The 17,160-nt window shown below is 43.8% G+C and overlaps 1 protein-coding gene across 1 annotated transcript in view; it reads right to left on the reverse strand.

Moving 5' to 3' along the window:
* The window catches only part of RAB11FIP1 (RAB11 family interacting protein 1), a 45,727-nt gene extending 28,872 nt beyond the window's left edge, over positions 1–16,855 (reverse strand). Inside the window, exon 1 of the mRNA XM_088453050.1 lies at positions 16,384–16,855. Within this exon, the coding sequence (XP_088309176.1) occupies positions 16,384–16,733 (350 nt within the window). The 5' untranslated portion in view covers positions 16,734–16,855. The remainder of the gene's footprint in view (positions 1–16,383) is intronic.
* Between the last annotated feature and the right edge of the window lie 305 nt (positions 16,856–17,160).

Genomic DNA, 17,160 nt, shown 5'->3' on the forward strand with positions numbered 1-17,160 from the left:
TTAAAAATTCCTCCCCGCCCTAATTCAGAATGTGCGCTATGTTTTCGTTGCAGAGATCCAGAAAACTATTTTTTTAAAATTTTATTTATTTATTTTTAAGAGCCTGCTGAGGTTCTGAAAAAAAATAAAAAATACCCGATAATGGCTGCGGCTGGGCTGACTTCGGGGCTAATTGGATAGCCCTGGGAGATTAATTAGCGCACTGTAGATTACCATGGCTGATTGAATTCCCCCACAAGGTACATAGTACACAACATTCTTATTTGTGCCCCGGCACAGTGAAACTTTACGGTTTGTGTTTTGAATTTGTGGCACTTTTAGCACTAGTTCTATATCTGTTCCAGCAGGTGATTAGAACATGGCGATTTTGTAATTCGCGCCGGAATTCTGTGATATCTCACAATATCTTCATTTTACAACATAAATTCCTCCATATGTAGACAACAGCGGCACTTTAAGGACGTTTCTTTGTGCATTCCTCAAGTGGTTACCTAATCGCCTGCTGGAAGCAGAGGATAAGTACTGTGGATAATGACAGTATTGAGAACAGGATTAATAATAATCCGGCTCTATGAAAGTACCCAGAATGCAGATACATTGTGAAAGAGTTAATGATATTAATCTGTCTAACCATGTAAGAAAGGCCGGAATAACCTGCAGCTGTAGTAGCACTTCATTAGTCTATGACAAACTTTGGCTTTAAATTAGAGTTGACCAGTAATGTAAAATATCTGACATTGTATACATACGTAGGCATCATATAGGCTCTCATTAACCATGTGAGACTATAGAAACAAACAAGCCATTAGCATTCCATAGACACCTAGCCTAAATTATAATAATACAGCAGGCCTCTTATAATTAACATTATATAGATCTGCCAGACCTCAAGTTACAATAAACCAGTTCCTGCCAACACCTACAGTAAGGAGTGCCAGGATAGGCACAGGTACTCCATCCAGGGGACACGGGTAACCTGGTAAACATTACAGGAACATTCATCAGTACATTCAAATTGTTCTGTCAACTTTATAAGAGAGGACAACAAAGACAGATACAGGGCAGGGCATTACTCTCACTACATAACAGGGGATCGGTATGAAATACCGACAGTCGGGATCCTGGCAGTCAGAATCCCAACAGGGTCAACATAGCGATACTTGTTGGTCGGTATGCTAACCCTTCCCCTCTCCCTACACTAACCCTCCCTCTTTGGTACCTAAGCCTAAGCTCCCCCTCCCCGCACCCTAAATCTAACCCTCCCCCTTAGGGCCTATCCCTAACACTCCCTCTAGTGCCTAACCCTAACGCTCCCCCCAACCCCGCTACTTACCTTCGGCATCCCGGCGGTCGGGATGCTGACCGGCGTCGGTATTCCGGCACCGGTAATATAAGCGTTGGCATCCCGACCTCCGGGATGCCGAACGCATCCAATGTCATCACATACAGAGTGGTGGTTGTCAGAAAACATTTTGACCCCTTTATTACCCCGGAGCATGTAAACAGGAAAGACCTAATGACAATCTCCTGGGAGAGCAATAATCACACAACTACACAATCAATTGGGCAGAGATATGGTGAGAGTGACGCTACAGTCATCACATGGAACAGACACGTGGATAGTAAGTGGCATCTCCCAGTGATGGTGACCTTCGCCATACAATAAAACCATGGATATAAATTCCGTAAATGTCCTACAACAATGACTCCTGGTGCACCCAGATTATCAGAATAAGAAGGGGGGAAATGTATCAAACCTTCTAAAACAGGATAAGTGGAGATGTTGGCCATAGCAACCAATCAGCTTCTAGTTATTTTATAGGCTGTACTAGATAAATGATAGCTATAATCCGAATGGTTGGGCAACATCTCCACTTGTCCCGTTTAGAAAGTTTGAAAACTCTCCCCCTGAATGTCACCAGCTTCTCCTTAGGTGGTAGTGCAGCTTTAATAGAGTTTGCATGCTATAAAATTTTAAGGGGTCTATTTACTAAGCTGTTAGGAGATAAAGTGAACGGTGATAAGGTACCATCCAATCAGCTCCTAACTGCCATGTCACTTGCTGTGTTTGAAAAATGGCAGTTAGGAGCTGATTGGCTGGTACCTTATCACCGTCCACTTTATCTCCTAACACAGCTTAGTAAATAGACACCTAAGTCTTTTTGACAATGTTTATGAAGAAAATTAATTTCCTTATATAGGAATGAAGACATGGGTGGGGCTATAGAAAGACTAACTATAATAAATATAATTATCACACACACTATATTTCCTCTTATGCTTGCTATGAGGGAATCTGTTAAATTATTCAGTGAGGGGAACTCCAGGCACATAAGGGGGAGACCCAGCCTGTGTTACAAATGCAGCACAAAGTGTTATGGAGGGTGCGATAGAAACCTGAAATCAGCTAGTATGCAGAACATAGAAATATCCAGAAGAGGATCAGGGTAAACAGACAGGAATTTATAGGTGGATTATAGACCGTTCTCTTTGTTCTAGTTGAGCAGGTGTGAAATCACAAAAAAACTACACGCAAGTGGCCTATTATGGTTATCAAACTGTCCACATCCTACAAAACAAGGCATCCTTTCCTTCCAAGGACTTTAACGGTAATATTGAGCAAATAAAGAGTGACAGCAGCTCATAGGTAATTATAGCTCTATTTTTGCCAGATAATTTTTTTTAACACAGCCTCTCTGCACAGTAATGCTCAGATACAAAGCACAGTAATGCCCAGATACAAAGCACAGTAATGCTCAGATACAAAGCACAGTAATGCTCAGATACAAAGCACAGTAATGCCCAGATACAAAGCACAGTAATGTGGATCTTTAAAATCTAGTTATTAGGGATGTGTCATTTGTTTTTTCCACAGTACAGACAGATGGAGTCTGGCTGGAATTTCTAGGGGAGGGACTCATAGCTGAACATAGATCAACAAGGCAAAAGGCATGATAAGCCTCCCTATGTTACTGGAAAACAGCTCAGTCCACAGAACTATGCAGGCAGGTCACAGTGCAATAGAAGGAAAACAAAGCTTTAATGAAAAAGGGGGAAGTATGTGCTGGAGTAATTCTATATATGGATTATCGATACAGTGTCACTAAAGTATTCTCTTTACAGAGCTGCTCATTTGTCATTCACATTAGCCCCTGGCTCATAGGAGCTTTCAGTCTAAGGGCCTGACTCAGCTTTGGGAATAGAGTAAGATATAGCACGTAACTGATCACCTTGGTAAAACCATGCTGCACGGCAGGTGGGGCAGATTTAAAATATCCAGAGCGATTTAGATATGGGAGGAGGGTGTCTTAACAGACATCTAAATTGCAGTGTAAAAATAAAGCTGTGCAGTATTTGTGGCCTACATGCAAAAGCAGCCAGTATTTTACCCGGCATGCAAAATAAAATGTATGTATTTGCACCCCTTGCATTGCAATATGGTTTGTCCTGGTTCACAGTTACTTGCTATAACTTAAGGGAGGTATCCACTAGACGATAAAGTTGAACGATAACGATAAAATCATTCGAACATTGTTTGAAAATCATTTGAAAATTTGGTCTTTTAGACATCTATCATCGTGCAAACATGCTGGTCAACCTGACGATATCGTCGGGCTCAGCATGTTTCCAGATGATGGATGACCCTGCACTGAACGTCTGCTCGTTCCGTGCAGGCACATCACACGACTGACAAACGACTGCACGATTACAATGTCGTAATCGTGCAGTCGTTTTCAGATCTTGTAGTGGATGCCCCCCATTACTCTATTCTCAAATCTGAATCAGGCTTTAAGTTCCCTAACACACAAAAGCGCACACACGTTTTGCCAGCAATTAACCTAGTAGTAAGTTTTTAGATTATAGGAGGAGTTCAGACTACCCAAGGGAAAATACATACAAACTACAAACAGATAGTACCCCAATCGGGAATCAAACTCATGACATATAAAAACCAGCAGAACAAGAACAGGCCCCATTCCTTTAGGGGCTTAAACTGGTAACCTGGGACATGAAACATGGCTCATATGACGTATGGTAATTACTCTTTTCACAAACCTATCAAATAGAATTTTAAATAGGTTTTAATATTATTGTTGTACAAGTCCTCAATTACTTATATATCATAACATTTACTTTTATTTACAAGTGAAGGGTATGCAGTATTATCGTCGACAGTTATGTAGACATTCGTAATGTCGAAATTCATGATGTGAACATGGGCAGAATATCAACATTTAGGGCACATCTGTATGTTTAAAACCCCCTCTTCCATCATTTACACCTCACCCTACCTGTCCCCCATCATTTACACCTCACCCTACCTGTCCCCCATCATTTACACCGCACCCTACCTGTCCCCCATCATTTACACCTCACCCTACCTGTCCCCCATCATTTACACCGCACCCTACCTGTCCCCCATCATTTACACCTCACCCTACCTGTCCCCCATCATTTACACCTCACCCTACCTGTCCCCCATCATTTACACCTCACCCTACCTGTCCCCCATCATTTACACCTCACCCTACCTGTCCCCCATCATTTACACCACACCCTACCTGTCCCCCATCATTTACACCTCACCCTACCTGTCCCCCATCATTTACACCTCACCCTACCTGTCCCCCATCATTTACACCTCACCCTACCTGTCCCCCATCATTTACACCTCACCCTACCTGTCCACCATCATTTAATGGTTAAATTATGTGGGACAGATATGTATTGATGGGAGAGGGGGTTTTGAACTTGCAGATGAGGTAAAATTTTAACCCATTATTCAGTTTTTAGAGAAACTCTCAGTGTTGACATTCTGACCATGTTGACATTTCATCAGTGTTGACATGCTGATTGTTGACATAGGGAATGTCAATATTATGACAATGTTGACATTCTCGTGTGGATACTGTGAATGTTGATGTATTATACTGAATCCAAGTGGAGAGCGTTAAAACAGGAATTATAGGTTTACGGGAAACCTAAGCTAAAATAATTTGTTTTAAACCAGGTCATTATTACAGAAAAGTTGGAATGTGTAATGGGGCTTCTACATAGCGTCGGGCGCCAAGTCATACAGGTGTGACGTATGAACCATGCATTAATACACACTTAGATTGGTGCAGTTTACGGTCTGACCTTTGAGTGACGCAGAGAGCCTCATTAGAAACAGTGTGTATGTAATGCGCTGTGGCAGAACTGGCTGCCCATAAAACAAAAAACTGAGCACAAAGAAATGAAGCATTATGATGTAAAGGCAACAGGAATGTGGACAGACCTGCTGCCTACATGAGATGGGACTGTCCATTGTGTAACTGGTATCGCAGATACCGGGAGCTGTTACAGAGCAGCTTATTATAGCTCACTAAATAAGACTGCAAACATAGATAACTTCAATGTACAGACTATTTATAAAACACACGCACCCACTTGTAACACAATTATATAAGATCTACAATTGTACATTTTATTTATACCAGTTATTAAAACATGGGACAGAAATCCCTTTCAGATGGCACACTATCCTATTTTGGTGGAACCCTGAGCTGTGTGAGGAGTGGCGGCTGGTCATGGCGGGGGGCTGCCTATGTGCGGCTGCGTCATTCAATGAAATGGTATTGGTCCAACTGGCTCCCATAGTCTAAGGGAGCCCTGTTGGACCAATACAGTCTAAGTGAATGATGAAGGCGTCTGGGGGAGGACAGCGTCCCAAGCCTGGCATAGTTTCCAAAGAGCTGGAGAGACTGCCTGGACCTTACCGCTTACCTGCTGAAGCTTGGTCTGGGTTGAGAAGCTACAGAGGGAGCCAGCAAAGCTGAAGGAGGAGTGGGCAGTTCTTACTCACTACAGGACATTGATATGTACAGCCGAGTTCATCTACCACAAATGGCAGTGTACTCTCCTCTGCCATATTACTACTACCCCCAGCTGTCCTCTGTGCCACTAATTTTATCCCCTCCTAGTTTCCCTACTATTACTACACCCCAGAGTCATCATGTGTCCCTACTACTGTTAACCCAACCAAGCTGTCATGTGCCCCTAATACTACAACCACTAAGATCTCATGTGTCCATACTACTACCACCAACACCCAGCTGTCATCTGTGTCTCTATTTCTACTAACTTCAGCTGTCCCTAATACCAACAACCACCCAGCTGTCATGTGTCCCTTCTACTACTCCCAGCTGTCATGTGCCCCAAATACTACAACCACTAAGATGTCATGTGCCCCTAATACTACAACCACTAAGATTTCATGTGCCCCTAATACTACAACCACTAAGATGTCATGTGTCCCTTCTACTTCGCCTTTGTCTAATTCTATTTCCATGATTCTACCACTCCACAAAGACAATGGCACAAATTAAAAAATAAATAAAAATTAAATAAAATTCAGTGACTGGGTTTTTTTGCGGAGAAAATGACTCAAAATAAACAAATCTAGAGGTGGTTTTGCAGAGAGAAAGTGGAAAAAATAAAGTGGCATTCTGGGCCTGATACATTACGGATTGCAACTGCAATAGTGATCACACACGCAGTCTCACTGCGATAGTATGCTAATTCACTGTGATCGCCATGCTGTCGCAGCAAAACATATGGATGCCCACTTTACCTTACACACATCCTTATGCTGGGCATACACTGCCAGATAACATGTCTGTCAGACCGACAGACATTTTATCTGGCCGGCTGTCAGCCGCAGATGTCCGCGGCATACACTGTGAGAGAAATCTCACAGTGTATAGCCCGACATCCGCGCTCCGCCCCGGGGGAGGAGACATTTCCCTGTTCCTTCCGTAGGAAGGAACACAGGAAATGTCTGTCTGTCGGCTGCGCTGGGCATACCCTGCCCGATGCAGCCGACAGTTTCCCGGGAAATATCGCATCGGACGGACATGCTGGACAATCCAGCATGCCCGACCGAGCAATATTTAACCCTCGGTCGCCACCCCCCCACGCTACAATTATCGCGGCGATCCGCCGATATCGGGCAGATCGTCCCGATAATTGCAGCGCGTATGGCCAGCATTAGCAAGACTGCAAAACCACTGGAAACATTGAGTACCATCGCAGCCTCTTGCACACATGGACAAGCTCTGACCTTACTCAGGAATTGCTAACCTCATCGCACGCTATGAGTACTCAGGCTGCCAGTGGATAATTTATGCACGCCCATGCAACGGCATTCAAAACGCACTGGTGTGTTTCACCGACCACCCCCCCGGCATCGCCCACAAACGCCACTTCCTGTCAATCACTCTGCGCAGTCCCGATCGCAGTGGCTGGTTCGCGCACAAGCACTGTGATGCATGCGCAAAACACAACAATTGGCTGATTACGTGTGTAAATCGCAGTTGCGATCGGTAATGAATCAGGCCCTTTGTTTGGCTGGCAGTGTTGAACGTCTGGCACCCAAAGAGAAGAACATTGTGTACCCCTGTATTATAATAATATGTGTCGGATTACAGCAAGTCAAAGTTCTGCTTTGTCGACAAGGGGGACAATTCCATGCTGTGAGGATTTACATATGGCTTTGCTTATATTTTTGTTCTGAGACAACCATTTGCCATGTAATCAAAGGTTTCCTTTATTGCCATAGGCAAGTGATAGAGCCAGGGTGGTGCTAGCACCGTGTGTCCTGACATATTGCATGCCTTTATGTATGCAGCATAGTCTGGCTTGATTACAAGTCTGGCTGCAGAGTTGTTCTGACAAATGGCCTGCAGTCATCTTGTTTCCCTTCTGCAGTAGTCACACAGGGTGCGGCTGTGCTGTAATGATTACACAGAGTGTAACCATCGCACGATCTAATGACGTCTCTTCACCATTAGATCAGTGTGTGTATAGCATAAAGCTAGGGCCATAAAAGTATACATGTATGCTATCTAAGATAAAGGAATTGCCGATTACGTTTCCATCCAAACGCGTCCGTATGCATGCCCTTACATTTATGTGCCAGTTGTTTCCATAGGATACTGGCCGATTCACTACAGATCATTATTGCGATGGCAGCTGCGATTACGCACGCATCCCACTGTTGAAAATATGCTAATGAATGTTATTGTAATGCCAACGCACAGCCAGCATAGACACACTCATGGCCACCCACTACCGCTATCTCACATACGTAATACCCTCCAGTCCTGCGACTACATTGGCAACATTGAGTAGCACGCAGAACTACACCAGCCCTGACCTTACTCAGAAATTGTAACCTCTTTGTACGCAGGGAGTACTAAAGCTGCTGTCGCAGTGAATAATTTAAGCACGCCCTTGCAATGGCGATCAAGTGTCCATACACGCCTGCGTTTCGCTGACCCCCCCCCCCCATCACTGCCTGTCAATCACTCTGTGATGGCTCTCCCTGGTCTGCGTGATCGCAGTGGTGCCTACGAGCGCACACGCACTGCATACGCAGTACGCAGCAATCGGCCATCTGCATACGCTTTAGCAGTTGTGATCCATGCTGAATCAGACCTCCAGACTGTGAGCAGTAAGCTATCTATGCACAATGAGGACTGCAGCATTAATAGAAGTACAGCTCTCAAAAATACTCTACTGTAATAGGAGTCTCTCATCAGCAACGCATATCCAGTCTAAGAACAGCAGGTGGGTTGTTTGTGTATATAAAATGGCTGAAGCTACTGAACATTCTCCAACAGAATTTGGGATCTGTGTTTCTGCTCTATTAGAAGAATCACTGAAACGTCTGCGGATTACTGCAATCCGGGCACATATGCGAGTGTGACACAGGGTGATGCTTTGCAGTCATGCAGTGTGACAGTAAATTCATCTCGTGGTAAAACCATGCCTAGTTTTTTGGGATAGGATGTCCTTAACAAAACAGGAAATGTAAACACATGCACACATTAGCCATAAGATCTAAAAATAAACTCTTAGAAACTTTACTTATGTTAAAATTATTGGATTAGTCACAGAATATAAAACACGAAACATACAAAACTTCTTTAAACTGCTCTACTACAGAGTATATGTAGGGCCTCATTTATCAACGCATTTTATCATACGCAACGAGTTTTATCACTTATTGCGTATGAGTAATAAAACTTTTTCTTCAGTGGTTGACGTTAATGAAAGCATGTACTGCATGTGAGTGGAAACCGCTGGATACAATGACTCCCTACGCACATAGTGGGGAACGTGTGTGGTTCCAGTGCATTTTTCTTGCAAATGTTCAATACCTGAAGAGGCCTTTTCAGATCAGATAAAGGTTCTGCCTGGGTTGGCAACATTACCCTTAATAAACCTTAAGTGCCGGGTGTTTGCTGGATGAAATTCCACTGTACAAGTATTAGAGATAAACATACACAGACACTGCGATGTAATACATGTTTTGCCAAAGGAAAATAGAGCCCGATTCAGAAATGGGCGCAAATGCTATCGCAGCTGTGATCTCTCATGGATCGCAAATATGAAAATATGCAAATCACTCATTCACCGTCCAAGGCTGAGACACGCCCAATGAAAGCATCTCACCTCCGCTGCTCACGCACAAAACCGGACACACAGAACGCAGATCAGGAGGCCATAAGAGTAAGTCTAAGGTGCCGCAGACATAGCCGGTCTCCAGACACACAGAGGGCTCTCCTGCTACCAGCAAGAATGCAGTAGCTAATTTATGGAAGCCCAGAGAACAGAGTTTAAACGGTCCTAACATGACTGCGTTGGTCTAGTCGTAATCGTTACCTCCCCTAAATGCTGCCTGTCACTCACTTTGCGAGTGAATCCGCTGTGTAAGCATATTCGCAATTGAATCGCTGCGCAGTGCAGCTTACACACATGCGCAACGGCCAACAGTCTCTCAATCGGATGGACGCAATCGGCTTTGTGTAGATCTCAGGCCCATAGTACTGTACATAGTTAAAGAAACAAAGTAGTGCTCCCTTTTGGATTGGTAGTGTATTGGTTTTGTACATAGTAATATGAACCTTATACCAAACACATTGCTTTCAGCTTACTAGTCCCCTATTGTGTATTTCTGAATTTTTCAGAACCAGGAGAAATTTACAGTGGACCATCTGAAAAGGAAATCATTAGAACTGGCCAGAATGTAAGAAACATATTATTATTATTATTATTATTATTAGAAAAACAAACTCTTATTTACATTTTTCTTCCAGGACTCAATCACCCCGACATCTCTAATATCTCAGAGTATTGGTCTGTGCGGTTTAGATGTAATGTATATTTCTAAGGCCAATTACCCACTAGTGTGTTACACACCAGTGACAACCGGTAGTAATGAGCCTTTGCGGTCGGGGTGGGGGCAAAGGAGATCATTGCAAGAAGCAGTGCTTTTAAAACTCTGCCATTAAGACACACTAACAGTCCAGGTTCCAAGGATATCCTTGCTTGAGCACAGGTGACTTAATTAGTACCTTCGACCATCTATATTCAAGTATGGATATCCTTAAAACCCGCACTGTTCGTGTGCCTTTAGGACCAAGAAGCACTGGCACAGATCCTAATGTAATGCATTCAGCTGCTGTGAACACAAGTAAATGGAGTAGATAACGTTAAAATATGACACCACAATACTGGCGGATATGGAGTCCATGGGTTCGGTTCCCAAACCCATTTTCATGTTTTTCCTTAGGGTTAAAAACTGCAAGTGAAACAAAGAATTGTGATGCCAGTGGGTAAGCGCCCTTGGGTCTTTATGAACACTGGCCATATTGCCACATTAGGAAATCTAGCAAGATACCATGGGGCTTATATAGAGTTGAATGGATTTGCAGTGTGAACGTAAGCAGGTAAAAACGCAGGCAAGGAGCTCATTGAAATGCATTTGTTCATGCGGACATATCTTGCAATGGTTCCAGCTCTACACTACTAGCGTATGTGTCAGGACTATCTGGGGAGCAACACGTGTGTATACTTTCAGCCACTGAGAAGGTATCGGTAACGTAGAGACAATGCCTAACAGCGTTAGTGGTAAATGTTAAAGTAGGATAACCCTATTTGAGCACAATATCATGCTATCATACACAAGAGAAAATGGTCTTCAGGGCGGTTATTAAATGCAATAGTCACATTTATCATATAAAATAATTAAAACACAAATTTTATGAAGTGAAATTAAATTAAATTAAATACAGTCATCTGCTAGTTTGCACTTAAAATATCTCATGGTAATTTTTCTTTCTGCTGTGGTCCAAACGAAAATATTAAGTAATATAAAGAAATACCCATGACATCATATAACATGGCAGCCACACTAATGTGCAGAGCCGTAACTAGACTTTTTGGTGCCCTGTGCCAGAAAGAGCATTGGCGCACCCTCATTTTTCACATAATGCACCCAAAAAAGGGGAATGGCCTCATGGGGAAGGGCCAAGGAAGAGGTAGGAGAGGCCAGGAGATGCTGGGGATGAAATAAGAGGAAGCTACAAGTGAGAGTGATAATAAACAGAAATCTGACAGGCCCAAACAGCGCCCCCTGACCTGTGGTGCCCTGTGCGATGGCACCGGCAGCACTACCCTAGCTACGGCCCTGCTACTGAGTGAAGAGATCAGCAGAGATCATCACTGTCGGTTATATCGCTGCAGCATCACTAAGGCATCCGCAAGATACAGCTTTTTTATGCAGCAAAGATAGGAAGCGCCAAGATGTTCTTTTAAAAGAAAATCCATGCTAGGATAGGATGATAACAGCTATTAGAACATGCTGGGACGTGTATTCCAATAATGAGGTGTAAAGTTTCAAATATTCTTTAATTTGCTTCACGTATGTCTTATTTTACCCTAAATACACTTCTGATACTCCAACATTAGCACTATTCCCTATCCCAGGTACACAGGATCCATATTCCTTTTTGTAGCCATCATCATCACAGGTCAAGCAACCCTCATTCAGCAACTATAGCCTTTTGTACTAAAGCTTTACTTATACCTATGATTAAATGATGGCATGATCTGATTACTTCTCTACAACAGACGACGCATTCAACCTCCAGGTAATTTAAGATACGGCTGAGAATCTACTTCTGTGTATGCATAAGCAAAATGCCCAGGGTGACTTTGGCCTCTTCTGTACAAGGAGTACTGCACGTTTTCTGGCAGTACATACATCTGACTGCGCTGCTATCGCATGCCAGCATCACAGGAGAACAAAGACATTACACATTAACCAGCTCTGCATAGATCGTGAAGCACCATAAAACTCCGAAAATCTCTAATATAACGCCCCGCTGCTTAGTGACAGAGCAGTTTCCATCTGCGTTATTTCACCTTCCCTTTTCTCAGTCACTAACAACTCATCCAATGTATACACCATCCACAACAGATTATTATATTTCAGGACATAGACAATATATAGGTAGTAGGTGATGTAGGGGTCTATTTACTAAGCAGTGTTAGGAGACACAGTGAAAAGTGATAAGGTGCCAGCCAATCAGCTCCCAACTGTCATTTTGCAAACAGCCTGTGAGACCCCGTAGTGTTCATTCTAGCACCCTGCACTTGTTAAAACCCATGCAGTTTCTGTTTCCTGCCTGGGGAGTCACTCTCTGCTCTGGTGCTTCTAACACACAAACTGAACTGCAGAATCTCAGCAGTTTGTTGCATCCATAGAGTGTGCTAGAAGCACCAGAGCAGAGAGTGACACCCCAGGCAGGATAAAGGAACTGCACAGGTTATGACAGGTGGAGGGTGCTAGAATGAAGAATATATCAATAACTCAGTGTCTGGGAGGGGAGGGGGCTCACTTGTTTTCTTGCTTGCACCTTAATGAGGTATAAAGGAAAAAAACAAGGCTATTCTGCCCAGATTACTGAGACTGTTAGCACACAAGGGTCTGACCTACCCCCTAAATTAGTCTTTGCTACCCCATAAAACTCAATCACATAATACCAGCACTCACCAATAAACACCATGATCTGCCCAGCAGTTCCTATGAGCCTCACAGGCACCACCTACACGTGAAACATCTATGTGCACTGCAGAAGATGAAAACTAAGTGGAAATAACATTATCACTGCAGTGTGTGCATTTTTGTGGCACTTTTTAGTGATTAATTAAATTCAGAGCAATGGCGGCAACGTGTAGCCAGAATGGCGTCAAAACAGCAGCACATCACAATCGCAACATTGCTAATTTTACTTTGCGCTCATGTAGGCGGGTGCAGGAAAATGAGTGATGCTGCAACACTTTAATTCCGAGTGACGTGTACAGCTGCACATCGCTATGACTTGCCCTATTAGAGATGAACATAAAGATGACACATTTGCATATGCGCAAAGCTGCATAGACATTTATGTTTCTACATCTATATTTTAAGTGGCAAACATCTTAAAATGTTACCAACTGAAAAGTTGCATCACCACCACCACCACCATCTTCATCTGGGAAACTCCCACCACCACCACCACCATCTGGGAAACTCCCACCACCATCATCCAGGAAACCTCTCCCAGCACCAGGGTCTACTACAAGCATTAATTTTTCCTAGGGTTCTGCCGTGATTTGTAACATACAGTAGAAATAGCACTGAGCAGCCCCCCATGCTGAAGCTAGAAGGAGGGGGTCACCTGGGAAAATATTTTCCAAGGCACATTTATACCCCAATACACCTCTCCAGAAGCAAGAGCTATAGACAAGAAAGGTGTACCTGTAAATACAGGTGCACGTTGTGTGTATGTGCACATTACGTAGGACATAGTCTTACGTCACATGTAGCTCGAAATAAGGCTAGTGTTCATTCTAGCACCCTGCACCTGTCACAACTCGTGCAGTACCTCTTTCCTGCCTGGGGTGTCGCTCTCTGATCTGGTGCTTCTAGTACACTCAGCTGATGCAACAAACTTCTGATATACAGACCAGTGTCTCATCCTATCTTGCGGCTATATGCTCCTTCCTCCCTGTCTACCCCATCTGTGTCACACCTGTCTGTCTCCCCCTTCTTTTTAGAATGTAAGCTCTTACAAGCAGGGCCCTCTACCCTCTTGTGCTTCTCCTTACTTTACTTTCATCTACTTCTTAATGGGGGTATCCACTTAGCGATTTTTATGAACGATTGAACGATAATGATCGTTTGATCGTTCAATCGTTTACAAAAGTGTCTAAAACGACCAGCGATGCGTGTGCCCGCTGGTCGTTTAGACATCTATCATCTTTCCGACATGCTGGTCAACCTGACGATATCATCAGGTTCAGCATGTTTCCAGATGATTGATGACCCTGCACTGAACGACTGCTCGTTCAGTGCAGGCTCATCACACGACTGACAAACGACTGAACGATTACAATGTCGTAATCGTGCAGTCGTTTTCAGATCTTGTAATGGATGCCCGCCTTTACTCCCCACTAGGGCATATAACACCTGGTTGTTTAAGCTCTGCTGCTTATGTGGGTGTTATGGTCGCTAATGTAGCAATGTATATTATCCATGTCCTTGTCTTGCATTGTATTGTATTGTATTGTACTGAAAGTCACTGGTCACCTATTTGTTTATGCTTTGTGAGGCGCTGCGGAACACTTGTGGCGCCATATAAATAAATGATAATAATAATAATAATAATAATAATAATCACCCTGCTGTACAAACATGCTACTCCATACAGCAATACAACATATACAGAACAAATAATTTAGACCAAATACTCCAAGAAAATTGGATGTTATTCCTGTATTTAACCTGAAGCCAATGTATATTAGGTGCGACTAGAAGGTTAGCTGTGCCATAATTTGTTGCTAGCACACACCCATTTGGAAATTGTACATTGCCCCTTTACTTTACAAGCATTATGGAGCCTTTTTTTTTTGTTAGTGTCAAACACCTCTGCTACGTGCCACAGCCCGTGTGCCACCCACTGCTTTATTTAGAGTGCTGTGCAGATTTACATTTTGTAGATAAAATAGATTACGCAACTTATTACCATGAACTAAAAAAATTAAAACTGGGGAAGCGTGGGAGCTGAACACAAGGTGTACACAGCACTACAAAGTGTAATTGCCTCAATGCATCAGCAGTTTCTCCATGCTGAGATAATAATATGTGCATGTGAGTTTCCTATGACTGTAAAAATAAATAATATGGATCATCAGAAAGTTTCTTGACAAACTGTTGCACTCAACACATCAGCACTCATGTAGTCATGCATTATTTTTGACATCTATACACAAAACACAAATCAATAGGAGGAACAAATCTTTTGTACCTACAGTGCATATTACCAAATGCCAGGCAGACCCTACACAAGGCAAACAAGTTCCTAATCATCATCACCATTTTAAAATCCACTTCGGGCCGTATTCAATTCAAAGCGAAAAGCAGTTAGTTTTCTGCAGAAAAGTATCGCCGATCAGGGCTTTTCGCGTGGTCGGAACTCATCTCCAAATTAAATTCCCGACGGTTTTCACCTACGGGAAAAGTCAATGCAATGGGCGAAAAAGATTCACCTAAGAATAGCAGGAGAAAATAAATGCAACATTTTTATTTTGGGGTGCAGACGTGAGGAAAACACTCAGAACCCTTGTGACAGCCCCCCAACGGACAACTGTGGAAAAAAATCCAGGGAAAAAAACACCCCAAAAATGTACTTTCATTTTGGGGGCAAAAAAGTAAAAAGTGGGCGGACAAACATAAAAACTAGCGAAATAGCCTTCTTAGGGGACTGCAAGGATGGGTCAGGTGTTTTAGGGATTGCAGGTGCATGCAGCAGGTGCATTTTTCAAACTTCAGTTTAGAGAATTTGAAAGATGCTTACACCCATTTTCAAGTACCCCAAATTTGACTGTACTACTTATGTTCCCCAAAAAATACTGCTTAATGCCATTCTTCACCACTTGTTCAATGACGCCAACAAGGATTTTAAACAACTTCAGTACCCCAAATAATTTTATTCGTGCTAATGGAACACTTCTATATTGATCCCCAATGTTAGTGCATCTTTTTGGGGGGTTCAGACTGATTTCCCCTACACTTGACAGTAATTTTCACCTGGTTAGTAATTGTATAGGGCGAAAAGCAGTCCTAAAAAGCGTCCTAAACATAAGATGTAGGCGAAAAGTCAGGTAGGCGGAACTTTCACAGGGGCAAAACTAATTGAATACGCCCTAGAGTGTTGTCCTTGTAAGTGACTACAGGGCAGAGCAACATACCATGGCCTGAACACAAAGTGGCTTTGAACAGTACGCAAGCCATCTCCATAGTCTCCAGAGCTCGCAATCTAAACGTACTTAGCAATTGCATAATACTTTGTACAGTCTATACTTTGCTACATACTGTAACCTCATCCAAGCCAAGCCTAGTACGAAGCCATCAGTTACATAAGTAATAAATAACATATAAGGTGACAGACAATACAGGAAAGGTAATGAGAGTAAGGAGCACTATAGGCAGGCTGCCCAGAAATTACTCACTGCAGGTTCTTCCTGCCCTTATTCTGGTGCAGCTCCCACAGGTTGAGGTCTAGCTGTCCCAGGAACTTGTCCATGCCCACCAGGGCCCGGTGCATGACGATGACCCGCACGGTGCAGCGCTCCTGGTTGTCATTGTGCAGCAGGGGCACCTCGAAGGTGGCTTCTTCCTTCCACAGAGGGGCCAGGCTCTTCTCGGCCACGGTGGTGGAGTACTTCTCCTTACCCAGCTGGATGAAGGCGTAGGCATCGTTAGTGCCGGCTTTGCCCTTGGACCTCAGGCCTTTGGCTTGGAAAACAGTGACCTGGACATGGGTGGGGAACCAGGTCTGGGACTGCTGAGATAGAGACATGGCACCGGCACCTGCTGCTAGCGGTGTATGTGGAACGGGGCGGGCCGGCTGCTGGATTATACACTATGCTGGGGGTGGGCGGTGCTCCCGGGGGAGGCGGACTCCTCCTCGCCCCAGCTCCTCCCGGCACCCAGGGACTACCTGCCCGAAGCGTCCTGCGGTCGCCGAGCAACTGTACACTCCCGAGTTACGTGATCAACGTGCCAGCCAATCACAGCGGCGAACGCGGGACAGCGCAGGACACCTTAGTCATCAAACATAACTTTATTGACACTTTTTCAAGTGAGAGAGAGAGAGCACAGTGCAGTGCACTTGCTGCTTCGTTGTGGGGCTTATCTTCGTCCTACAAGCTAGCCTCACTCATTTCCAATATGCTCCCAGTCCCACAGCTCCTCTGCTCACTGCTGTCTCATGTACTGGGCTGACT

Source organism: Taudactylus pleione, unplaced genomic scaffold (assembly GCF_031769625.1).
Source record: "Taudactylus pleione unplaced genomic scaffold, aTauple2 ptg000567l, whole genome shotgun sequence".
NCBI classification, from domain to species: domain Eukaryota; kingdom Metazoa; phylum Chordata; class Amphibia; order Anura; family Myobatrachidae; genus Taudactylus; species Taudactylus pleione.